Source organism: Conger conger, chromosome 13 (assembly GCF_963514075.1).
Source record: "Conger conger chromosome 13, fConCon1.1, whole genome shotgun sequence".
Taxonomy (NCBI): Eukaryota; Metazoa; Chordata; class Actinopteri; order Anguilliformes; family Congridae; genus Conger; species Conger conger.
The window spans coordinates 48,132,516-48,159,102 of NC_083772.1; the positions used below are offsets into that span (position 1 = coordinate 48,132,516).

At 50.0% G+C, this 26,587-nt stretch overlaps 1 protein-coding gene across 4 annotated transcripts; it reads right to left on the reverse strand.

Moving 5' to 3' along the window:
* Positions 1 to 233: 233 nt before the first annotated feature.
* Positions 234 to 26,587, reverse strand: cluha (clustered mitochondria (cluA/CLU1) homolog a). 4 transcript variants are annotated; one of them, XM_061216755.1, is made up of 26 exons: positions 26,305 to 26,587; positions 18,359 to 18,546; positions 17,820 to 17,991; positions 17,300 to 17,443; positions 17,061 to 17,185; positions 16,319 to 16,473; positions 15,959 to 16,084; positions 15,404 to 15,551; positions 14,783 to 14,875; positions 13,715 to 14,409; positions 11,817 to 12,523; positions 10,848 to 10,949; positions 8,606 to 8,706; positions 8,239 to 8,391; positions 7,975 to 8,037; positions 7,540 to 7,784; positions 6,793 to 6,877; positions 6,556 to 6,709; positions 6,320 to 6,459; positions 6,118 to 6,198; positions 5,899 to 6,024; positions 5,563 to 5,684; positions 5,252 to 5,345; positions 4,789 to 4,923; positions 3,791 to 3,864; positions 234 to 3,473 (listed from the first exon to the last, which is right to left on the reverse strand). In XM_061216755.1, the coding sequence occupies exons 1-26, from the start codon at positions 26,372 to 26,374 to the stop codon at positions 3,344 to 3,346; spliced, it is 4,428 nt and encodes a 1,475-aa protein (XP_061072739.1). In that variant the 5' UTR covers positions 26,375 to 26,587; the 3' UTR covers positions 234 to 3,343. The 4 variants fall into 4 exon arrangements, with proteins under 4 accessions (XP_061072739.1, XP_061072741.1, XP_061072738.1 ...); XM_061216757.1 differs by having other exon boundaries at positions 11,976 to 12,523; positions 26,245 to 26,586; XM_061216754.1 differs by having other exon boundaries at positions 26,245 to 26,586.

The window sequence follows — 26,587 nt, forward strand, 5'->3', positions numbered from 1 at the left end:
TACGGAGCAGTTGAAAGTTTGTAATTAGGTGTTTGTAATTATTTTGTTGACAATGTTATTTTTGATTTCCAAATTCTTCAGAATCACCTGGTACAGAACATCTCTCTCACCTGCACTGGAGTTGACGGCAACACAATACACTGCATGCTACTTTTCACATTTAAACAGACTGCTGGCGCACACAGTATTAAATGAATGTAGTTGCAGATGATTCAACAGCAAATCCAAACAAATAGTTCACTAGTTTTCTTTATTTTAATACAAAAGCATACTCAGACCAAAAAGGAAAAAAGGAGGGATTATTTGTGGAGAGGGACAGACACCACACAGCGAGGACGCACACAACGCGCGGGAGAATGTCCTCAGAGATGGGCAAGAGCATGGACCAGTGTGCGTTTCACAGCGCAGGAGGCACGACTGAGCAGCCCCAGCTTCTGCAGCCAGCCACCACTTCATCCAGAGTGCAGGGTCACGACCTGGGCGTGGCCAGGATGAGCTGGACGGAGTTGGGGTGTGGTCAGGGTTCGCTGGGTGGGCCAGAGCAGACCTGGGCGCGGACAGCACAGGAAGAAACCAGGACGGTGAAAGCGGATACGTGCGCCGTGGACGAACACAGATTGGGTGGGAGTTCTGAATGCAGCAGTGCACGCGGAGATGAAAGAAGCATACGTTTCAGAACAGCCATCAATGGGACACCGGCTCAACTTAGCCAAGCAGGACACACACACAGTACGGGCAAAATACACACAGGCCTGCTTATGATACTGCAGTACTGATCAGAGGTCACCCAATACAGCCCCAAACCATATTAGAAGGCAATTTTTTGTTTTTTTTGTTTGTTTTTGTAAACCCAAACAGGCCTGCAAGTCTATGAAATATCATCCAAATATATCCAGGAGCATTCTTACAATGCACACATACATTCAATATTCATACCAAATCCTTATGTTTTCAAACTTCAAATAGGTTCTCAATTTCCCCCTTTTTAAATCACATGAAAACAATTCAAGTGGTGAAAAAGAGGTTTAAGTTTAGTAACATTTCACTTGAGATATACACTGCATTTGATCAAAGAACATTCAATTTTTCACATTTTGGAAAGCTCTCTGCACAGAAAATCATGTACTACAGGGGTTTGATCAATTTACGTTACAAAAGGCTCCATATCGTAGGTCTTATATGTACAAGTGTTTGATACACCTAGACCATGTTACTGTAAAAATGTTAATTCTACCAATACTAACGGGTAAGATTATGTTGTTTCATTGGGATAAAGTATCATGTGGTTTTTTTACCGAGAGCAAAGCAAGACGGTACTCAACATCTTAACAGCAACAGACATCTGGCTCCCCATGCACTCCACTGTACTGTGAAAGATATTATAGTAAATGTATGGCATGGAATATTATAGCACGATCAGAATACAGCTCCAGGTGGAGGTTTTAATGAACTAAGTTTAAGCACCAGAATTGCCCATGAGCCTTGCTTATCTACGTGTAAAGAGGGCAAATACTTAACTCAGAGAGTTTCGTTTCATGTCATACTGCCCATAACTGAAGCCCATAACACAAACCATCTTATCTCTCTTTATTAAAACCAAGCCTGCTCCATCTCACACTCATCTGAAATTCTTCAGATAGGATCAGGATCACACAGAAAAATACCAGCATTCTGGCATTGGAGATATGCATCAATGTGTCATCAGCAGGATAGAAAATGTTCATCCTCCATTTAGTCACTTTTGTAAATCCTGAATTTAATGCAGTCTCTGTAGCAAAGCTCGGTGGAGGTTAACGGTACTGCAAAAGGAGCGCACAGGGAAACAGATGGGGGTCACACAGCAGCGTCACACAGCAGCCCAGCTGTTTGGCAAAGCCAGAGAAACCTGGACAGCACTTAAACACAGTGAAGCAGTGCCAGTTTACCATTCAACTGAAACGACATTCTGCTTCCCAACACATACACAGGCTCCAGGTCCTGCTATGAAGGCCTGTTCATTCCACACACTCACAGAAATCTTCCATCACCAACAGTAAGAAGTTGGGATACACATACTGTAGCTTTAACACCCGCCACCCGTCTCCCCCAGCACAGTGTGGTGTGAGCAGACTGTCATGTGATCGCACATAACTACTCCCCTTTTTGGTTCATTACAGGTACAGCCCCTCCCCCCCACCACATCCTTTGGATGCTGCTCCAGTCGGTCAAAAGACACACAAACAAAATGCTGCCGAGACATTATGAAGTCATAGAACTCACAGACTGCAGACCCGAACACAAAAGAAGCGTTAACCCTGCAACAGACTGTCTGGCTCGAATTATTCCTCCTGGCCAAAGGGATTCCTCTTGGGTCAGATTGAACAGCAGCAAATCTACAATCAGGCTGCCAAAAACAACAATCAACTTGCATTAGCCAAATAACCATTCCACAGATAATATTCCGTGTATAAAAATATATTTGACAGCAACAGCATCCTCTACTCTTTCTTTCAGGTCCCTGTGCACGCACACACGCATGCATGCACGCACGCACACACACACACACACACACACACACACAGGGCGGACCTACTCTGGTCTTAGTGTGAATTTAACATGTCAAATCTGCACTTCCATCTGCATCACAAGAGCACACTGCTAACCCCGGACATACAGATATACATATTTCCCATGGACTTTGATTTACGTAAAATAGACTTTTCTTCGATTCATTGATAAATAATCTACTGGCAATGGCTTCCCCCAGCTTAAAAAAAAGCCACATTGCATTTCACAAAACCTCATAAATGTGTGTAAATCTGGCCAATGGCACCGCAGTCCTGACAGCTGGCTATACGCAGGGGGGTGGGGGTAACTGCTGGAGTTTGGGAAGTGTGGTCTTGAGTTTTAATATTCACTTCTCTCCCCTGCGGCACAGTAGAAATCACCTGAGTTGTGGGAGAGCAGTGTGCAGTGCAAGCAGAGGCACACTAGGGGGAAGCTCTCCGCAGGTTGTGGGAAAGGAGGCGGGGCTAAGGGGCGGGGCTAAGAGCAGGTGCAGCATTAGCATTAGTATCGGTGTTCACCACCCTTCCCCCGCCTCCTCCACCTCGAAAATCAGGCGAAAATCAGCTTCTTCAAACTCGCGATGATTGCACATGTACAAACTTATCATTATTACTTTCAGTATTATTATTATCATTATTATTTTTTCATTCGACCCCTGCTTTTATCAGCTCTGCCAATAGATTTCCTTTTCTGACCAGACCCTCCCCCCCACATCCAAAAAATCTTTTAAAACATAGCGCAAGTCCACAGTCTCGAGAGCAGGGCTCCTTGGCCTTCCAGCCAGAGGGGCGCTCTGTTAATCATCCACAGGAAGTTTGTCGTCCAACTCCAGCTGACTGTCGTCCAACTGCTCCATGCCCTTCTCAGACTCCTGCAGCTGCTGCCGTCTCTGAACCTCTGCCTTCAGCGTCTCCAGGTCCTTCTGGCTGTAGAGGCAGATGTTACATGTTACTGCAGCACAGACAGCGGGTGTACTGCACACATAAATGGTTGGCATTTATATAGCGCTGTACAATTGATGCTTGTCATTCACCCATTCATAGACACACTCACACACACCAACGGCGATTGGCCACCATGTGGGGCACCAACCAGCTCGTCAGGAGCATTTGGGGGTTAGGAGTCTTGTTCGGGGACACAGCCTGGGCGGGGGATTGAACCGGCAACCCTCCGACTGCCAGACGACTGCTCTTACTGCCTGAGCCATGTCGCCCCCCATGTCGCCCCCAGGGGGTGCTCTCACCTGAGCGGGATGAAGATTATGCCGTTGATGATGTTGAGCTGCTCCAGGACACTGGCCATGCTAGGAGCTGTGAACTGCAGAGAAAGCAGTCAGATACACACCCCTCATACCCCGCCACTGTCAGATACACACCCCCCCATTGTCAGATACACACCCCCTCATACCCCGCCACTGTCAGATACACACCCCCCCATACCCCGCCACTGTCAGACCAGGATGTATATACACCACACCAAGGCCGTTAACCCTGCATTGCTCCAGGGGAGGACTGTCTCCTGCTTTGTCTGCTAAGTGCTACACTAGCGCAATTCATCAGAGATCACAACTTCATATAAGCAAATTAAGCACTAAAGCCTTCTGCATTAAATCAAAACACTAAAAGGCTACAGATCATCTGCAAGTTATCGCTATGCAGCTTTATTTTTTTGGGGGGTTTTTCTGGCTTGAATTTTTTTTTTCTTTTTTTTTTTTTTCCCATACTTAGGAGTGTACAGTCAGATTTGTGTACCAAATACAACAACAATGATGACTATCTATCCTGGGATGTCCAGTCTCAAGGAACGTACAAACACATTTGCACCCATGGGTGTTTTTTGGGTGTGCTTGACATCGGTTGCAGTCCATCGACAGGCCACTAATTACATAGAATGTATCCTATTCGTAAATCAGGAGTTGGGACGATAAACGAACACTTAACACTGAAACACTGTTGGTGGCATTAGGATGGTCCAATTGTGGAAATTGCTTCACTATGATATGGAAAGCTGGGTTTTCGCCCATCTTGGCGATCTAAAAATGCAGAGCATGACTTTCTAATGCTCTGAAATCAGGATTCCCGATACATCTGCTTTACCTCCCTATAACAAACACACAGACCGAGCCAACCATGCAAGTACACAGAAACAGACATTCTACCCAGCTTTAAAGCATCTGCTAAATGCTAAATCTGTTGTAAAAGAAACACAGGAAGGCAGATGGAGGAGGCCAGGGTACAGTACTTTAAGGGGCATGATGCTGGCGTTGGAGCCGTTCTTGTAGATCTCGTTCATGGTCCTCTGCAGAGCCACGGCCTGCTGGGTCAGGTGCTTCAGGTACTCTGAACTCTCCTTCGTCTTCTCATGCCCCTCCCCCACCTGCAGCCAGGGGTCAGAGGTCAGCCTAATGCTACCTGTGGTACCTTCAGCCTAACGCTACCTGTGACACCTTCAGCCTACCCATGATACCGTCAGCCTACCTGTCATACCTTCAGCCTAATGGTACCTGTGACACCAGGAGAGTCCCAGCAATGTGGGAAATCATTGTGTTCAAACATGCAAACTAGGTGTCCTTACTTAAACGCTTCCGCATTATATGTTCTGCGCTAAAAGAGCAAGAGGTCAGAGGTCAGCAGGTGAGAGAAGGAGGAAAGGGAGAGAGAGAAAGCGAGAGGCTGATGAACAGGGGGGACGGTGCAGGGCTCACCTGGTTCTTGTAGATGGTATATCCCTCCTTCTCGTGCTGCAGAGCGGAGCGAAACTCAGCCTTGCTCTCGTACACTCGCGCCACCAGGTGGTGACTGCAGAGAACAGAAAGGCCCCATCAGCGCTGCTGCATGCCCGAAAAACTGTTCCCCAGGGAAACACCATCTCAGGCACTATTGCATAGGCTACCCCCAAACCTGCTATGCTGCACTGTGCGTGAAGCCTCTCCCGTTTGCCCAACTGGGGGGTAAAGGAAGCCCATCTCCACCTAACCCAAACCTCCCCCCAGGCACCCCACTGCTGCAGCCTCACCTGAGAGCCACTTTCAGGGAGCGAGGGCCATGGTATTTGGAGTTGATAGTCAAGGCATTCTCCAGGAAGCGCAGGGACAGGTCATACTCCATCACACCATGAAGCACCAGGCCGATGTTGCTCTGGGTGACCACAAGAGGGAGACAACGGCACCTTTTCACACCACTCAACCAGGGTCATAGCACCACTGAATTAAAGCCAACGGCTTCCATCCATAAAGAGGTTGAAGCTACGAATCGGACAGCTCTTCTATGCTCAGTAGGTTGTGAAAGAGAAACCAGGTGGAATCAGGTTTGTGTTAAACAGGAAGCAGACACGCCCGGCGGACTCACGTACATCCAACAGCGCCATCTCTGGGTGGTCCTCCCCACACGCGAGCAGCATGAGGTATCGTGCGCGGTAGAGCAGCCTCAGGGCCGTGGACAGCTGCCCGTTAGCAAAGCAGTACAGCGCCAGGTTCATCTGCGGACAGGAAGAGGGGACGGGGACAACAGTCACTACTTCCTGTCAGGCCGAATGACGAGACGCAGGAAGTGAGGTGGTGCACAGACTCACGTATTCTTGGATGGTGTTTGGATGTTCAATACCCAGAACTCTCTCGCTCATCAGCACGGCCTTCTGTTGGTTACTGAGAGCCTGCAAAACACACACAAAAGCTAAAAATGAGCCATTCTACTCATCAAACCAGGGGCAATGTGTGTGTGTGTGTGTGTGTGTGTGTGCATGCTTGCTTGCATGTGTGTGTATATATACACACCTCCTGATGATCTCCCATGATGTAGTTGAGTCGGGCTAGCAGACGCAGGCAGGCACAGATCTCCACATGCATGGCTCCGTAAACGTTGTTGAAGAGATTCAGCGCCTCACTGATCAGCTCACAGCCCTCCTTTAGGAAGCCTGCGGAAAACACACGCACACGCGAGCGGTCAGCTGCCAGGCGTCTGCAGGGCGCTCTGCGGGCACAACGTGGCGCGCATCCGCACATGACGGTACCTTGCTGGACTTTGGCCTGGCCGCTCTGGAAGAAGTGGAAGGCATCGGAGGCTTTGGGGTTGACGTGTTTGACGACGGGGAAGATGTTGAGAATGTCCTCTTCAGTGAAGGCAGGCTTGTGCCGGCTGTCCATGTTATACTCTTTAATGAGGATCTGAGGGGCGGGACACAGGCCTGTCACTCAGGGGGGCAAAGTTGGCAGGGGGAGGGGCAACAGGAAGTGGAGGGTGCGGTTACCTGGATGCCAGTCTTGAGAGAGATTTCTCTGAGCAGGGTGATCTTCTGAAGGGCATAGCTCTCCACCGCTTGGTCCACACTCTCACTACACACACACACACACACACACACACACACACACACACACACACACACACACACACACACACACACACACACACACACACACACACACACACACACACACACACACACACACACACACAAAAACAGGGTTATGAGTCAACAATGTCAGGATACAGCTTTTGTATGAGCAAAGTGTGAGCAAGGCTTTGTGTGGGTGCGTGCGTGCGCGTGTGCACAGTACCAGCTCAGGCTGTAGTGGTAGTAGCTCTGTGTGCGTGTGTGTGCGCGTGTGTGTGCGTGTGCGTGTGTGTGTGTGTGCGCGTGTGCGTGTGCGCGTGTGTGTGCGTGTGCGTGTGCGTGTGTGTGTGCGCGTGTGTGTGCGTGTGCGTGTGCGTCTGCAGTACCAGCTCAGGCTGTAGTGGTAGTAGCTCTGTGTGCGTGTGCGTGTGCGTGTGCGTGTGCGTGTGCGTGCGTCTGCAGTACCAGCTCAGGCTGTAGTGGTAGTAGCTCTGTGTGCGTGTGCGTGTGCGTGTGCGTGCGTCTGCAGTACCAGCTCAGGCTGTAGTGGTAGTAGCTCTGTGTGTGTGTGTGTGTGTGTGTGTGCGCGCGCGCGTGTGTGTGCGCGTGTGTGTGCGTGTGCGTGTGCGTGTGCGTGTGCGTGCGCGTGTGCGTGTGCAGTACCAGCTCAGGCTGTAGTGGTAGTAGCTCTGTGCTTCGGAGGCGATGTTTCTCCACAGCTCGCTGGGCGTGAGGCTGGCCCAGGCCGTGTTGTCTCCACCCCCTGGGACTCGGTTTCGGCGGCGCCGGTTCTTCCGGCGGGACAGCAGCTCATCGGCCGGCAGGTGCGCCACTGCGTCCGCAAACGAGCTCAGGAAGCAGTTGAGGAAGTGGCTCACAGCCGCCGACAGCGCAGACAGCTCCACCCCCTGCAACCACACGCACTCAGTCTCCCACAATCCACCGCTTCCCCACACTCAGCCTCCCAGAATCCACTGCTTCACCGAATGCATGCAGTCTCCCAGAATTCACTCTTCACCAACCTTGTCCTCTGCTGTGCAGCAGCTACAGCCAATAGCTTCATGCTTACACAACAATGCTTATGCGAGAAGGACTCACCTGGAGGTATGTTTTAAAGATGTGTTTGGCACATCTGGTGATTAATTCGCTGATTCCAATTTTCTACAAGAAAAAGATGAAAGAAATTAGAACATTGAATCTGAAAGGTGTAAAGAACTCATTCACAAAAAAAAAAAAAAGTCTTTCTTCAAATCCCTCATTTTTAATGCTTTCAACTTTAAAATGACAAACAAAAGGAGTAACTGCATTGCTGGATTTCTTCACGAGAAACTGAGAAAAGAGAAAGGTCCACGCTTCACTCACGTAGAGGTGGTCGAGCTGGGCTCTGGCTGGGGTCTTGTCAACAAACTCCAGCACATTGCCAAGGTAACGCACGTTGATGCCGTGCTGGTGAAGAGCTTCAGTCAGAGTGGCTCCATCCATGGGCAGAGAACTGTGATCCAGGCAGTCTTTCACCTGCGCACACACACAGACATACATTTAGTCTGGTACGCATGTCATCCGAAAGCAGATCTAACCAGAAAAGTATATTTGATTCAAACAGTTCAGGTTGGAGAGCATACAGGACAGGGGATAGCAGCTCTCAGTGGTGGGCGGGGCATAGACAGGAAATGGGAGGGGCATATACAGGCAGTGGGCAGGGCATAGAGAGCAGCAGGCGGAGTCTCACCAGCGAGGGGATCTGACAGGACACCAGGAAAGCAGCAGCATCCTTCAGCAGCTGCTTCTGTTTCAGGATGTCTTCAGCGCTGTCGTCAGGAAAACGCACACCTGGGACAGCACAGCGAGGTCAGAGTCTAGCACGCACGGACGGACGGACACACACGTACACACGTACACACGTACACACGTACACACGTACACACGTACACACGTACACACGTACACACGTACACACGTACACACGTACACACAGATACACGTGCAGACAGATACACGTGCAGACACGTACACACACGCAGACACACGCGCAGACACATACACATACACATGCTCCTGCCAGCAGGGCTCCGAAACCTAAGCCAATCTAACCCCTTCGGTTTGTGTTTTTCTAAAAACAGACCCAGCGGGGCAGTAATGGCCGGGTCCAGTTAAAAGCGCACCATGAAAAGAGAATCCCTTGACTGGTGAAGCTCAAGTCGCCCCCGAGACTTCCTCCAAGTTACCCCACTGCCTCCTGTATGTGTCAGATGGGAGATTAACGACCTCCACCACACTGGCTGAACCTACAGTCTGCCTCCCGCCACCGCCACCATCTACGATGTCACCTCCTCCAGTGGAATGGAGAAGGTGAACAGCTGTTGGGTGTGACCCGCTCTTTTGAGGCAGGTGTTGGCCCTGGCACATTTCCACCTTCTTTGAGCACATCTAGGCCAGAAATACACCCTCGCCTGGATCACACGGCCAGGGTGCGAGAAGACGACAGACAATACTTTTGTGCCTCCTGTGCAACTTCACAGCAGACCTCACTGGTAAAACCACCCCCTGCCCCTCTCATTCCTCTCCCCATCAGAGACCCCATTTGAACGCCTCAGAATGGACCAAGTGAGACATCTGCCACCATCAGGCCACCAGTACATGCTGGTGGTTCTACACTACTCTAGATCTACATCTCCACTGCCACATCCAAGGCTATAGGATGGTAGCTGGTACTACTGGCCGGGTGGGTCTCCCAAAGAAAATTCGAACCGACGAAGGCACTCCTTTCTTCTCCAAGGTCATGAGCTTGTGACCTGCGGTGCATCAGACACCACTGCACCTGGCTAAAACTGGAAACAGCCGTTCTCTTCTCCACAGGGAGGCACCTCAAGCTTTCATTAGCTTCAGCCCTTTCATTAGCTTCAGCCCTTTCCAGACCCTGTATGTTTGGCAGCCTGAGGACCGTTGGATCTGGCCTGGGAGATGTGGGATAAATAACCTCAACACACCACGGTGTGGCCAAGCACAGTACCACCACGCAGGAGAGGATCGGAGCCATCATGGCACTAATCAGGACCTGGAGGAGGCCTGGAGGAGGCGCAGCACTGGAGCTGTAACCACCCCACACACCTTTGTGAGTGCTAACCAGGTGAGGGAGTTCTAGTGTTAACTAACCTAACTCTCTAAACAAATTCCACCTGACAGTGGCCCTAAACTATCTGTCAGTGCGTGTTGTTGAAAAGTCATTAACCTAGTTTGAGAGGCCTTCCCTCCCCTGACAAGACAGGCTGCCTTGATAGAATATCACAATTCAGACCCCCCCCCGGGACATGGTGAACATTTGACCCGATGGAATACTGGAGGCCTGGCCATTGTTGAGCAGATGAAGCAGCCCTGGTCCTGCAGCCCCTGGTCCCAAACCCAATGGATCCTTGTACTTTTGCAATGGCTTCAGGGGGCTGAACGTGGTGACTTCCATGCCTACCCCATGCCCCACACCAATTCATTTATGAATGCCTGGGTGAGCCAGGCCACATCATCACTCTCAATCTAACCTGAGGTTACTGCCAGGTTCCTCTTGCTGTACTGAAGTGTCTGAATTCTGCATGTGTCAGATGGGAGTGTAAATAAATATGCCACATCGTTTGAACCTACAGTCGGTGTCCTGCCCGGACTTCACGCCCACATCACTACCTCTGACGTCATGAGTGTACATAGTCACGCACACAGCCATGCAAACGCGCAAACAGGCACACACAGCCATGTAAACACACGCACACATGCACAGAGCCACTTAAAAACACGCACACAGAGCCACTTAAAAACACGCATGCACACAGTACACACAGCCATTGAAAAACACATGTATGCACACACACACGCACGCGCAAGCACACGCACACGCACACAGTACACACAGCCATGTAAAAACACACGCACGCACACTACACAGCAACAGGCACAGCCATGCAAACGGTAACACAGACACGTACCTGGGGAGAAGATGTCAGGGTTGAAGCGGATGTCAAAGGAGCTGAGGCTGATGGATCCCACGGCCCTGCAGGCATTCAGAACCACCTCTCTGCTGCGTGGATCTACAGAGGGTGGGAGAGGGAGGGGTCACAGCAAGAACCGTCCAAAACACCATCACTACTACAGACCACACCCACAGCAAAGCCACCACTACAGACTACACCCACAGCACCGCCACAACGACAGACCACACCTAAAACACCACCAACACAGACCACACCCACAGCAGCCAGGCAACACAGAGCAAACCTATAGCAGCCAGGCAAGACTCACCCCCACAACCAAACACAATCACCGCAACACCCTAAAGCCCAGTTTTCCCATTGTTGGGATCTGAACTCCACAGAAGACATCACTCAGAGACAGGCATCACATGACCCTATCACTCCTTCATTCAGTTACAACCCAATTTCTACTGCAATCACCCTGTTCCTCTTCAAATCACATGGCCACATAACACTCATTCAGTTGCTCAAAGCAGAACCCTGGAACACCATATGGATCAGTATGGGGGGGGGGGGGGGTTAAAGATCACCACGACTGAACATGGTAGATTAAAGGAGGTGAATATCAAGGGGTGGGGTGGAAAGGAGACGCAGGTCATGCTGGCTGGAGCGGAGGAGTCAGGGACACACTGCGGTGGAGATTTACCCCCTTTGAGCAATGCCACACTGCAGTCTCACCTAGGCATCTACGCAATGATGATGAACCAGCAAATCCTTTTTTTCTTTGGGAAATAGTCTATACACAGTTACAGACTGCTCATCTTGGGACAGTGCACCCAACACTGGGATATATCTTTTCTTTTTTATCATATCAGCAACACTCCGCTATGTTTAAGACCAAAAAAAGGAAAATGAGCATCTCTCCAGCATCATTGTGACCCCTTGTCCTGGTCTCCCTCTTTCTCTGGTGCTTGTAGGACGTACCGATACCAGAGCCGTCGCCTGCTGCTAAGGATTGGGCCAGCTCTTTGGCCTGGGCTAGACCCGGGATACTCTCCAGCTCTTTGGCCTGGGCTAGACCCGGGATACTCTCCAGCTCTTTGGCCTGGGCTAGACCCGGGATATGTTCCTCTGCCTCCTTACCCTCCAGAGGGCTGTCACACTCCCCGTTTGGCAGCAGAGTTGTGGCAGCTGGCAGAAGAGAGCCATTTGTGGTTGCCACAGTAACAGCAGCAGGTGAGGAGGCTTCAGACTGGGGCGATTCGGGACCGCTGTCAGCAACAGTCGACACGGGACCGCCGTCAGCAACAGTCGACACGGGACCGCCGTCAGCAACAGTCGACACGGGACCGCCGTCAGCAACAGTCGACACGGGACCGCCGTCAGCAACAGTCGACACGGGACCGCCGTCAGCAACAGTCGACACGGGACCGCCGTCAGCAACAGTCGACACGGGACCGCCGTCAGCAACAGTCGACACGGGACCGCCGTCAGCAACAGTCGACACGGGACCGCCGTCAGCAACAGTCGACACGGGACCGCCGTCAGCAACAGTCGGTGCTGGTTTGCTCTCTGGCGTGGTGGAGTCTGCACCGCTCGCTGGCAGGGCTAACTCTGGCTCAGCCTTGCTCTCTTTATTGGCTTTGTGCTGCATCAGCTGCAATGCGGCCATCTTCATGAAGAGCAGGTACCTGCAACACAGAAGCATGGAACCAGAGAAGAGCTCATTCAGCATGACAGGGCACTTCAATGCAAAGAGAACCGTCCCGGCACCTCATCCCCTTCTCGTCCCCACAGGGATCTGTACTAGCAATTGCTTCACATGGGCTTCACGTCACAGTTATGCTGATGATACCTTTCCCTCCCTCTGCCACGGAGGTAATGAGATTAACCGTCTGCCTGGCCAACATCTCACTGTGGATGGCTAGGCATCACCTAAAGCTCAAGCTGAAGACGGAGCTGTTCTTCATCCCTCACAAGAACTCAATTGCTGGTAATGGTACTACAGTGGCTGCCTCCTGATCTGCCAAGGACCTTGGGGTGGTCCTGGACGACCAGCTCAAAGAGCAAGTCAAATATCAGTCCTGATGATTCCTTCTGTACAACATCAGGACATCAAGTTTACATGTCACGCCCGTGCAGAAGTCACTCCACGGGCTACCAGTTGCTGCCAGGATCAGAATCAAGGTTCGTACGGGACATAATTCAGTCCTACACAACAGCTTGACCACTCAGCTCCGCTCCTGCAGGGCAACTTGCACATCCGGCCACTGGAGAGTCTCAACCCTAGCTCCCTAGGGGCGGAACGACCCATTCCTATAAGATCTGCTCAGTAACTGCCCATTTTCTGCCACAGCCTGAGGACTTTTATAGGTTTAGAAGTTGTAACCTTCATCCTCTGCGGAAGTGCCCTAATCTAATATCACTTGTGTATCACCAGTCTCAGTCTTTTAGCCCTCTAGTTTCATCTACAATTTGATTACTTGTAGACCATTTATAATATGTACCAGACTTGATGTTCATGGCTTCAGACAACTGATTCTTTGTGAATTGTCATCCGGCCTGTTCCGCGGTTGTTCTAATGACCTTCGGTATGCACTTCTTGTACATCGCTTTGGATAAAAGCATGCGGTGTGTGGAGTGTGTGTGATGGTGGTGTGATCATGATGGAGTGTGTGTGATGGTGGTGGTGATTGTGATGGTGGTGGTGATAATGGTGTGATGGTGATGGTGGTGCGATGGTGGTGCGGTGGTGGTGTGATGGTGGTGGTGTGATGGTGGTGTGATGGTGGTGCGATGGTGGTGGTGCGGTGGTGGTGCGGTGGTGGTGCGGTGGTGGTGCGGTGGTGGTGTGAGAAGCGTGTGCATGTGCGAGCGCACACCTGTGCTCTACGAAGGCCTCTATCAGCTCCTGGCGCAGGCAGGCCAGACGGTGCCGATGCGGGCGGGGGAAGCCGTGCCGTTGACTCTCGGGTGACAGCTCCTCCTCCTCCACAGGCAGGAAGTTCAGGTCAGGCGGGAAGGTGCGCAGCAGGTCCAGGATGTAGTGGCGCCCGTCGTTACCCATAATGCCCTTGCACTCGACGGAGGAGCAGAGCTCCACAGACTGGTCCTTCTCATTGAGCACGTTGTGTCGCTGCACTTTCAGCGGCCGGCTGGTCTTCTCCAGCAGCTCCAGGTAGCGGCCGTGCGACACCACCGTTTTGCCGAAGTCGATGGAGCCGTAGACCACGCTCTGCTCCTGCTCGCGCTCCAGGATGCCCGGGATGATCGACTGTGCCGTCACGCGGTATCCGCGGTAATCCACCACCACCGTGCCCAGCGTGTACAGCCCTTCCACGTCCACCGCGCCGTAGGCCCGCACGCCGTTCAGGTCGTTGGTGGGCGCGGCGTGGGCCGCAGCATCCCCACCCAGCTCGCGGTAGTGGTCTCGCACATCGAACCCCAGGCTGAAGAAGATGTTGTTCCAGATGAACATCTGCATGCGCGTGTCCTCCCCCGGGTTGATCGCCATGACGTTCCCGTCAATCACTGCCATCGCCCCCCGAGTGGCTGCCGCAGCAAAGTCACTGTGCACCTGGAGGGGGAGAGAAAAGAGCAGGGGAAGGAGAGGGGGATGAAGGATGAAAAGGGAAGATTTGCTCCTGGAATACTCTGCAGCAGATTACCTGCAAGTATCCACAAAACAAGGGTTAGGGCAAAACGTGGGTCTGCTGGTGCAATATTGCCAGAAGTGGGCCCTGGCAGTACACAAAAAATAATAATAATAAAAAAACAGGCCCATTGTCAGAAAAAGCAGAACGAATGAACATTAACAGAAAAAAAAAAAACTGCTGCAAGAGAGGGAGTGAAGAGAACTCTGGCTGCAAGAGAGGGAATGAAGAGAGGGAGAGAAGAGAGGAAGAGAGGGAGAGAAGAGAGGAAGCCACTTAAAAAGCCACTGGCTTCACCTTGAAAATGGCCCTCTCTCTCAGCAGGCGCTCAGGAAGGTTCTTTCGGGCCAGCTCTCGCGTCGTCTGAAGCTCCTCGTTCCAGTCCCTCGTCTACACACAAATATCGGTCAGAAACAAAACCCCAGGGGGTCACACACACACACACACAGGCATGGTTACAAAAATGGCACAGGAACAAACACCATGATAACCAACACAAATACCAAGGGCACGGGTAATTCCATTAATTCCTTTGTGCAACTTGTCCATGTTGGTCACATTCACTGTTAAAGGTAGTTGAACCTTGGTCTTTAGATTAGACATTGAATACTTGTTGTAACTCAATAGATCTCTTCATTTTAAATTTTGTTGTGAGTTTTGTACATTTTGATAAAGGTTCAGCCAACAGGTTGCTCTGCCTATTAACACATTTTTTGTTTTAACTGATCATTTATATGTTTTATAATAATTACCAAAATTAGTTAAGAGAAGTTCAAACTCTTGATGCACCTGCGTTCGGCTCAGAGTGCCAAAGATGAAACATGAGTGGTTGAAACTGCCGGATTTGGATATTTGACTCAACATCCAGCCCCCCGACAGGTCACAGCCACACGCACACAGCATCTGGTGCACCCTCACCTGTCCAGGTATGTGCTCCTCGTAGCCCAGCCGGGAGGTGTAGGCGTCCTCGGCCCTCACACAGTCCATGGCATGGTCCACCTGAGGAGCCGTCCAGCTGTACACCTGAAAGGGTGTGGCTATCCTCTCAAAGGGGTGTCGCTGGACCCTACAGGGGGCACAACCCTTCTGGTGAGAGGAGAGAACACCTGCCCCAAAACCAGCAGCAATCTGTGACGTCTACATTTCCACAGTATCAAATGCCCGTATCCACAGTGACCTACACAGATTAATGTATAAATGAATCGCATGTTAAACTGTAATCTAAAACTATTGTAATTAAGTGCCTTGCTGAAGTTTCCAACAGCAGGAATTGCAGCCTGATCATTACATTGCACTGCTGCTGACCCCCGTTTTGGGGGAACCGAAAAGCATTTTTCTTTTGGAGGGAACACAAACCAAACCACCCAATACAACATGGTAATATGTCCACACTGTAAATGTAGGTTATTGTGGTGGCTCTGGGCACAATGTAGGAAGCGTTTGATGTACAAGCTCAGGAATGAGGGTACGTGCCTTTTCCGTTGCAGGGTGGTGAAGTTCTTCTTGAAGGCAGGACTAATCTGGCTCAGCAGCTCCACCAATGAGTGGCTCAGGAAGCTGGGACTCGCAGGCTTGGGGTTAAACGTGTAGGTGGTGGACCTGAAATACAGCCAGCACACTGCATGAGCAGTGCAGAGTAACAGAGCCCTTCTGATGCTGCTTAACACTCCTGACTGATGACACTGAGACAACAGAATAACATTGTAGTTGTCCAGTGGAAGGGAGACAGACCTGTGAATGTTACTATGGAGCAGGTCTACATGCACAGTTGCATCCATGGAAGGTCTACTCACTGCCAGTAGACCTGCAGGGATGAAAGGTCAGGGCACTCACTGGTTGAGGTAGAATCCACGGGTGGAGGCAGTCACGCTGATGTGCCTCTCCTCCACAGTGACCAGGTACAAGTACATTAGGTCACCGTGCATCTTCCTGTTTCCAGGGGGAGGGTTCCACCCGCTCATGGTCAGGACCTTCAGGCACTGCAGCGGCTGTCCCAGAACGCCCCACACAAACACACGCGTTACCACAGCAACGCTTCAGCCAGCTACAGCAGCCAATAAGCAGGCTCCCTCTTAACTGCCCCACGTCCCTCCAAACTACACCACTCAGATTGTGATAAATTTAAAACATGCAAATAATGAGAAATGTATTTGGCACATAGTCTATCAAATCTCCTGAAGAATTAACTTATTTTGCCAGCTGGCCCAGTGAAAGTGAAAAGTGAAAGTGACGATCTCCCTGTTTCGCAAAGCAGCATTACTTGGGTGGATAACTGCACTGAATGACTCCACTTAACTGAAGGGAAGTTAGCCCTCAGCCATGTGTTCCTATTAAAGCATCTTCTGCTGAAATCCGGAGGGAAAAAAAGCAATGTACTGTGTATGGCATGAAGTAGGTGTACAGGCAATAAAGTGCTCAGTGAGTGTAAATCACAAATTTGGGCCATATCGCCCAGCCATACTCCAGCGAACGACCCTGCTTGTCACCCGTCTCCCTGGGCAACGCCACAGCCAATCACACCTCCTGGGCTGAAAGTCTCTGGGCCGGATTAGCGGTGGCGTGGACACGGGCTCACCTTCCAGTCGCGGTTGAGTGGCTGCAGGGGGGCGAGGGGGCGGTCCTTGCTGCCGGGCAGGATGTGTTCGGGGGGGGTGCAGTCGATCTGCTCCAGCTCGCTACCCTTCTTCCGCTTCCCGCTCTCTGGAGGGTGGGGGGCAGGGTCACTCAGCACACTCCGCCCATTTTACCCTCCCACCCAATCACGGCACTGACACCATTGCACCCCCTGTGATCCCCCCCACCCCCCTCACTCACCGCCCAGGTCCCCGTCAGTGAACAGGCTCAGGAATGACAGCGAGTTGCAGTCCACACCGTTATAGGCGTCTGACGGGTCCAGACTCTTCAGCAGGTCTCTGATGTGCCGAACGTGAATCCGAGCCTCGCGCACGGTATACGGTTCTACAGAAAAGACAACACATATTACACAGACACAGACACCACATATTACACACAGACACAGACAACACATATTACACACAGACACAGACAACACATATTACACACAGACAACACATATCAGAGACAGACACAGACACCACATATTACACACAGACACATATTACACAATATTACACACAGACACATATTACACACAGACAACACATTACACACAGACAACACATTACACACAGACAACACATTACACACAGACAACACATTACACACAGACAACACATATTACACACAGACAACACATATTACACACAGACAACACATATTACACACAGACACAGACACAGTGTGGGTTGTTGTTTTTGGGGAAGGGGGGTTCTACCTTCCACGACACGGAGCAGGGAGCCCTCCTGTAGACCCTCGATGGACTTGAGCTCAGCGAAGTTGTCCAGGACGTTGCCGTCCAGCTGCAGGGAGAAGCAGGTGCGGTGGCAGGTGTCCTCTCTGTCCATCAGCACCTGGTGGATCTCCTGCACCATCTCCTGGGGGGACACCTGGGGGGGGGGGGGGGGGGGGCATTCTCTAGATTCACAAACGGATCCCCATAACCCAGCCCCCAAATCACACCCCTCCTCCATAACGCCCACAGCCCAGCTCCATAATGCCCACAGCCCTCCTCCATAACGCCCACAGCACAGCCCTCCTCCATAACGCCCACAGCCCAGCTCCATAATGCCCACAGCCCTCCTCCATAACGCCCACAGCACACCCCTCCTCCATAACGCCCACCGCCCTCCTCCATAACGCCCACAGCACACCCCTCCTCCATAACGCCCACAGCACACCCCTCCTCCATAACGCCCACAGCACACCCCTCCTCCATAACGCCCACAACACAGCCCTCATGACCCCCAGCCGTACCTGCAGGTCAAAGGGCTCAGTTCCCGGGGCCTGGATCTTGACGGTGAAGCCAGTGTCCTGGATCACGATCACCTCCTGTTCACTGGAGTCCTCCCCCTGCTCGGGGTCCCCGCCCCCCTCTGGCTTCGACTCCTCGGTGTGGTCGTGCACGCCATCGCCGTTCATAACTGTGGTGTCCGCACTGTGCCCTGGGGGGGGAGGAGCAGGGTTATTTCTGCGTTGTGGCTCATTTCCTGGTCGTGCTGAGAGACTGTGCTCACTAGCACCACTGCGGTTGGCTCCAGTGTAGGTCATTCAGATCCCATTTTCAATGTAAAATCAAAATAAAGTACATCTGGTTTTATTTTTTCTTCATCCAATGTCTCTCCATGTGCTAATTTTCTTCACATTCTTACAGTAATACAGCAAAACTTTGTCGACACTCTGAATCATGATATAACCTGAATTATTCATGAATTATATCAACAATCAAAAAAAGTGCTAGAACTTTTCAATGCTCTTCAAACCATTTATATGGCACTCAAATACACACAGTGCCCCACAAGCTCTTAACACTTACTTGCTAACTCACACGCACCAGACTACAAATTCCATAATTAATGCTTCTATACGCAGCTACATAGCCCATGGCACATGACACACAGTAGAAGCAGTTAACACAGGCATCAAATATGAAGCTCTACCCCTGACAGAAATCAAATTACCCAGAAGCCACCAGGCCCAGGGTCACAGCAGACCTGTGTGTTTTCATAAGGACCCTCCTGGCTCATTTACACACTCTCAAGGACAGGGGGGTGTCAGGGGGGTGGAAGCCTTGAGAAGAAAAGTTATGAATTATGCGGCCTTCATCTCCACTGACTGCAGAGCTGTGAGCACCTTCATCTCCACTGACTGCAGAGCTGTGAGCAGCGAGTGAAGAGAGCACCATTCAAACCAGACCTGGCCATAGTGAGAGCCAGAAGCAGACGGTCTTGAACAGCAGACCTGGTGATGATGTGGCAATGTGGGGCAGAGACGACAGAGACGGGGGGGGGGGGGGTGCATAAACTGCACAGGAACAGGACTGCATATAGAAACAAAACTGGATTCACGTTTTCAGCAGAACAGATGTCACAGCTGCCCCCCTGTTCACAGTGCGGATTAAACGTGTAATCTCGGTCTGCCTTAAAAGGAGCCTGTCTGGAGGACTGATGACCTGAGGCCAGAACACCTGCCCTTCGCCCCCCTGCAGTTGGGTTAATGTAAAACACACAGCCCAAGAGCTGCCATGCACAGGACTAGTCGCACACTCTGCCCTGATTGTCATGGTGACCTGGCACTTTCAGGCTCACACACAATGGGGCTTCCGCCAGGCTGTTACAGCACTGTGCTACAGCGCAGTCCGTAAGTATTTGTATAATTTCCGTTCTTCGGGCTCTGTGCTCCAGCACAGTGGTTTTGAAATGAAACCATGAATATGAGGATAAGTACCAACTGCCACCTTTAATTTGAGGGTATTTACATCCATATACAGTGGTGTGAAAAAGTGTTTGCCCCCTTCCTTATTTATTTATTTATTTATTTATTTAATTTTTTTTTTTTGCATGTTTGTCACACTTAAATGTTTCAGATCAACAAACAAATTTAAATATTAGTCACCACATATTAGTCAAAGACAACACAAGCTGTGATAAGTGGAACCATGAATTCTGCGGTCTACCAAAAAATCCTGAAGGAGAATGTCTGGCCATCTGTTCGTGACCTCAAGCTGAAACGAACTTGGGTTCTGCAGCAGGACAATGATCCAAAACACACCAGCAAGTCCACCTCTGAATGGCTGAAAAACAAAATGAAGACTTTGGAGTGGCCTAGTCAAAGTCCTGACCTGAATTCTATTGAGATGCTGTGGCATGACCTTAAAAAGGCGGTTCATGCTCGAAAACCCTCCAATGTAGCTGAATTACAACAATTCTGCAAAGATGAGTGGGCCAAAATTCCTCCAGTGCTGTAAGAGACTCATTGCAAGTTATCGCAAACGCTTGATTGCAGTTGTTGCTGCTAAGGGTGGCCCAACCAGTTATTAGGTTTAGGGGGCAATCACTTTTTCACACAGGGCCATGTAGGTTTGGATTTTTTTTCTCCCTTAATAATAAAAACCTTCATTTAAAAACTGCATTTTGTGTTTACTTGTGTTGTGTTGTATTTAAATTTGTTGGATGATCTGAAACATTTCAGTGTGACAAACATGCAAAAAATAAAAAAATTAATAAAAATAAAAAAAGAAAAGAAATCAGGAAGAGGGCAAACACTTTTTCACACCACTGTATACACAGTTCATACATTTTAGGGTACCAAAGGTAATTGGACAGTTGTTTCTGCCGTCCAGCTGTTTCGGATTAGTCAGATGTACCAAACTGCTTTCTCAATGCAGGTATAAGAAAGCCTTTTGAATCAGTTATTGGCATTTGTCAACACGAGGACCAGTGTTGTGCCAATGACAATTAAGGGGGAAATTATGATAAATAAGGAAAAAAAAAAAAAACACAAAAAAAACAGGTAGAGACATAGGCCAAACAACAGGCTTACCAACTGTTTGGAACATCAAGAAGAAAGAGAGAGCTCAGTCATCACTACCGTCCGACAGCTGAGAAACGCCCAGCAGGAGGCAGGCATGCGCGCGTCAGAGATTACTCTCCAGAGACTTAAACAGACCTACAGAGGCTCCACCAGAAGATGTAGTTTGGTTCATGGCTCTGTCCGCTTCCTTCTTATTTCTCAGCCTCGTAATTGACTGTCATTGGCACAACTCTGGTCTGCAGGCAATCAGACTCCAATCAAAAGCCTAAAATCAAAACTAGATGATGAAAGCATTCTTATACCAGCACTAAGGAAGCAAATAGATTCACCTCACGACTGAAAAACATCAGACAAACCAACTGTCCAATTACATTTTGACCCCAACAATGAAGGAACAATGTATGAAAAGGGATGCAATTCCTACAATGAATGGTGGTAGTCTGTACTTGAACCTCATATCCATTCTGTTGTGTATTGATTTCAAATCTAATGTGTGGAGTACAGAGCTAAATTGTAGCACTGTCCAAATACTTACGGGCTGCATTGTATATTTGGGAGGACAGCCAGACCGTTACAGTGCACCGTTACATATCCTGCCGGATTGGGATCAGATGGAAGTTCAATCGACAGGAATCTGGGTCGCAGTTCAGAGGCAGAGGCTCGTAAGGAGCAGGAAGAGATTACCCAAGGTCAAAGCAGCGGAGAGAGGGGACAGACCCACACCCAGCAGGAGTGATCAGTGGGGTGCAGCTGGGACATGCGCAAATTTACCTAAAAATGTGCCACTAAACCCAGGAAAATGCCATGCCAAGACCAGCTGGGGAATTCACTCAGAGTCAAAGGGCAGCAGGGATCGGACAAATTAACATCTCCCAAACATCTCCCAACACGGTTCTCCTGATGCAGTTACAGAGTAACCAAACTACCCGACACTACTCATCAGCGAGGCAGCGAGTATAAGAGGCAACCGCATCGCGTACGGGCTATGAGGAGTGGTGTAGCGCTGTAGCCGTACGGGCTATGAGGAGTGGTGTAGCGCTGTAGCCGTACGGGCTATGAGGAGTGGTGTAGCGCTGTAGCCGTACGGGCTATGAGGAGCGGTGTAGTGCTGTAGCCGTACGGGCTATGAGGAGTGGTGTAGCGGTATAGGCTATGAGGAGCGGTGTAGCGCTGTAGCGGTACAGGCTATGAGGAGCGGTGTAGCGCTGTAGCCGTACGGGCTATGAGGAGCGGTGTAGTGCTGTAGCGCTGTAGCCGTACGGGCTATGAGGAGTGGTGTAGCGGTACGGGCTATGAGGAGCGGTGTAGTGGTGTAGCGCTGTAGCGGTACAGGCTATGAGGAGCGGTGTAGCGCTGTAGCCGTACGGGCTATGAGGAGCGCTGTAGTGCTGTAGCGCTGTAGCCATACGGGCTATGAGGAGCGGTGTAGTGCTGTAGCGCTGTAGCCGTACGGGCTATGAGGAGCGGTGTAGTGCTGTAGCGCTGTAGCCGTACGGGCTATGAGGAGCGGTGTAGTGCTGTAGCGCTGTAGCCGTACGGGCTATGAGGAGCGGTGTAGTGCTGTAGCGCTGTAGCCGTACGGGCTATGAGGAGCGGTGTAGTGCTGTAGCGCTGTAGCCGTACGGGCTATGAGGAGCGGTGTAGTGCTGTAGCGCTGTAGCCGTACGGGCTATGAGGAGCGGTGTAGTGCTGTAGCGCTGTAGCCGTACGGGCTATGAGGAGCGGTGTAGTGCTGTAGCGCTGTAGCCGTACGGGCTATGAGGAGCGGTGTAGTGCTGTAGCGCTGTAGCCGTACGGGCTATGAGGAGCGGTGTAGCGCTGTAGCCATAAGGGCTATGAGGAGCGGTGTAGTGCTGTAGCGCTGTAGCCGTACGGGCTATGAGGAGCGGTGTAGTGCTGTAGCGCTGTAGCCGTACGGGCTATGAGGAGCGGTGTAGTGCTGTAGCGCTGTAGCCGTACGGGCTATGAGGAGCGGTGTAGTGCTGTAGCGCTGTAGCCGTACGGGCTATGAGGAGCGGTGTAGTGCTGTAGCGCTGTAGCCGTACGGGCTATGAGGAGCGGTGTAGTGCTGTAGCGCTGTAGCCGTACGGGCTATGAGGAGCGGTGTAGTGCTGTAGCGCTGTAGCCATACGGGCTATGAGGAGCGGTGTAGTGCTGTAGCGCTGTAGCCGTACGGGCTATGAGGAGCGGTGTAGTGCTGTAGCGCTGTAGCCGTACGGGCTATGAGGAGCGCTGTAGTGCTGTAGCGCTGTAGCCATACGGGCTATGAGGAGCGGTGTAGTGCTGTAGCGCTGTAGCCGTACGGGCTATGAGGAGCAGTGTAGCCGTACGGGCTATGAGGAGCGCTGTAGCTATACGGGTAGTGCACGGGGCGGGTAGTGCTCGGAGCAAGGAAAAATAAGCTTAATCTTTTTGATTTATAGATTTAAAAAAAGAAAAAAAGAAAGAAAAGATTTTATATATGGTACACATCAGAAATGCTTATTTTAGTTTAGATCTGACAGACACGGACACGGATGAACAAAATAATTCAGCCAAATTATTTCCTCGAACGGGAGATTAATCATTCACAGTCTAGCACAGCTTTGCAGAGGGAATGAGGGATTTTAAGGTAAAGGTTAAATCCACATCCAAGGTAAACTACACAGCAAATTCACAACAGAACCTGAACTAGCAGCTGTTATAGAGAAGATCTGGTGCAATGCATTGAGATACCTTGCCCTTAAATCTCATGAGAATGTGACCCCCCTCCCCCCTTACCAGCACGGTCCCCATGTGGGAGGTCACTAAGATGACGTCATCAGGGTAAAACCAGCAGAAAGGGCTCTTGCACACAGCCCCTGTATGCCAAACAATTCCATGTCAAATCCCAAAATACGACAGTCGGCAGCATCTCCTGGTTGTCACCTGCGGCACACCTTCCACGGGCATCTGATTCTAGCTGCGCCAAGGAAACTATTTATGCGCCTTACCCAACCTGAAAGCAGGCCTGGTCCACGACATCTCAGCGGTTTTGTAAGGTAGAGAAGGGGCGACTGTCGGAGTCTGTTGCTGCTTCCTAGACATATTTTTATAAGCACCACCCTTACTGGGATTACAACATTTGACAAAGAAACCCTTTCTGACAGACGTCTTGGCCCCAGTGACAGGATGTAAAATGGCTTTATAAATATAAATGGTATCTATTGTAAAATTACCCAAAACGTGATCAATAAAAGAGGGAATTGAAAACGTTATTTCAGAAAACCAATAAGCTACCCGAAACACCCAGTCGCCCATATTTATCAAACTGAAGGTCATAACCGAGTAACAAACACCGGATGCTCCCATTTTATTAGAAACACCGACTTTAACAGCCACCGGACCAGAAGCTACACGTCCAGCGCAAGCGTGTATTTACCAGAAGCTACACGTCCAGCGGAGCGCAGTATGTATTGATAAACCGCACCAGAACACCTTATCCCAAACTAATCAAATGCGGCCAGGCTATTTTTCTGCGTCGCAGGCGGCCATTTCCAGCAACTCGGTAGATTACGATACAAAAACGTTTTGTAGATTTTTGCCACATAAAATGACTACAAATCGGATTACATGCAAATGATTGCAGCTTTACTTTCCAATGCCTACGGGTTTCTAAAACATATATGAAACGTGCAGTTAGCAACTGACGTTGCAGCTGCCTCATACTCATGGGAATCTTGGCGTGCACAAAAGAGAACTTGATAACATCGAAGCACAATTGTCAGCAATCTGCCAAAACCAGCCCTCCTCAAGCTGTCGTCAATAAATAGGACGTGTGCAAGACAGACAAAAGTTACACTAAATAATGAGCTGCATAGCCTGTCGCTGAAGGAAAGGTTTCTCATGACCGCGGCACAAGACCTAAACCGCCATTGACAGTTGAAGTCAAAGTCCTCTATCGGCAGAAATGGACTGGTAGAACTTAGCCATGTTGTGTGTAACGTTACTGGAGTTGTATAACTTCACTTTTGGTCCAAGAATAAGTGGCAGATAGTTTGCCATGCAAACCGCAAAACTAAACGTGACTGAAAACATGTTGCCATACAATGTATGCCATACTGGAACGCAAAATTACCTCGGCAGTAGCTCACTTGTAGTTAACTTTGGCAAATGACACTTACCGAAGTTGTTTCGCGAGTATAACCTTCCCTCACGATACATGCATCATGACTAACAGAACCAACTTCCGCTTCCTGGTCAACGAATGTACAACCACTCAGGTTCAAATTCAGAGGGGGAGCCGGGACTGTAATCAGCGTACCGAAAATGACACCGTTACATTCGTGCCTCTGAAAACATCCAGTGAACATTCCTACTATAAGCAGAATATCGCATTACACCGAAACTGTCGGTTAGATATCGCTGATTTCGCTTATTAAACAGAACACAAAATGTTTGTTCCCCGTTGCTCGTTGAATTGTGCTGTTCCACTGAAGGTGACCTTCAGTTCATTCGTTCACGCGTGCAGTTCAAGCACATGTGTGTCAGTGTGCAGCTGCCTGCTGAGACATGTTCCGGCGAAAACATTACAATAACCTCAACTGTCATGCTGCAACCGCAAAATACTCGGCCTCCATTTAAACCCTTATGCAACCTCAGGAACTCGGGCCTTATTCTTCAAACCTTCCTGCTTATTTATTCGGATTCGCAGCCGAATGATATTATTAGCTAGGTAGCTGCATAGTAAAGAACAACCAAGCAAACAAACAAACTAAAGTTATGCGGATTTTGCACAGCTAACCAAGGACGAATAACCATGTTCACTATGACTAATAGCGCCTACACTGATCGGACTTGAATGTTAACTAACAAGGTATCGTATTATCAAACCGAAAATTGCGAAATTGAGGAACATTCGCCGTTTATGCAAGTTAGCCAAACAGATAGAGATGTGCCTTTCTTTAGAGAGGCATAATTCAGTGATTCGCCAGTAAAACCTGCTGGCTAGCTAATTCATTCTTGGCACGCTGGCGAACGAAGAGGAAAAATCCATGCCATGTACTCGTGTCAGGGCTAGCTAGCTAGCTAGATAACGTTATATGTTCAAAGACAAATCTCGGTCATCAGGAAAACCTTGTCATGCCAGAGAAATTCGCTTCATTTGAAACACATAGCTATAAACCTTAGTGGGCCAGAGAGCTACTTACAATCGGTAATATGCTAATAGTTAAGGCATAACGTTGGATAACAAGAAACACGGATCAAATGCATAACTGTTTTATGTGTATCAGAATAAATGGCTAACTTGTGCAACACTAGACCGTGTTTGTACCATCACATATCTTTAGATTTGCATTGTAGTTACATACCACAGGCGCACAGATCTTTCAGCGATTCCTTTATGGTGTCTTTGCTGTCCAGCGGCTCACCTTCCTCGGTGTGATCGGATGTTTTACCAGTCGGCACTGTTGCCGGGATGTCGTCCGTCTTGCTCACCATGATTAATGTGGGTAGCTTTCACGTCTCGTATCAGAATTACGTCCTCTGTGCAGAGTTGTTCAACTGTGATGCTCCCCTTTCGAGCACGCTCGAAACATGTAAAGAGCTCTACGCACGGAAACAACTCTCAAAGGAGGACAGGGCAACGCAAGACCAGCCAGTCCCACGTGGTTTCTCCTCCTCTTGACCCCTTTGCCTTTGTGATTGTCCCAC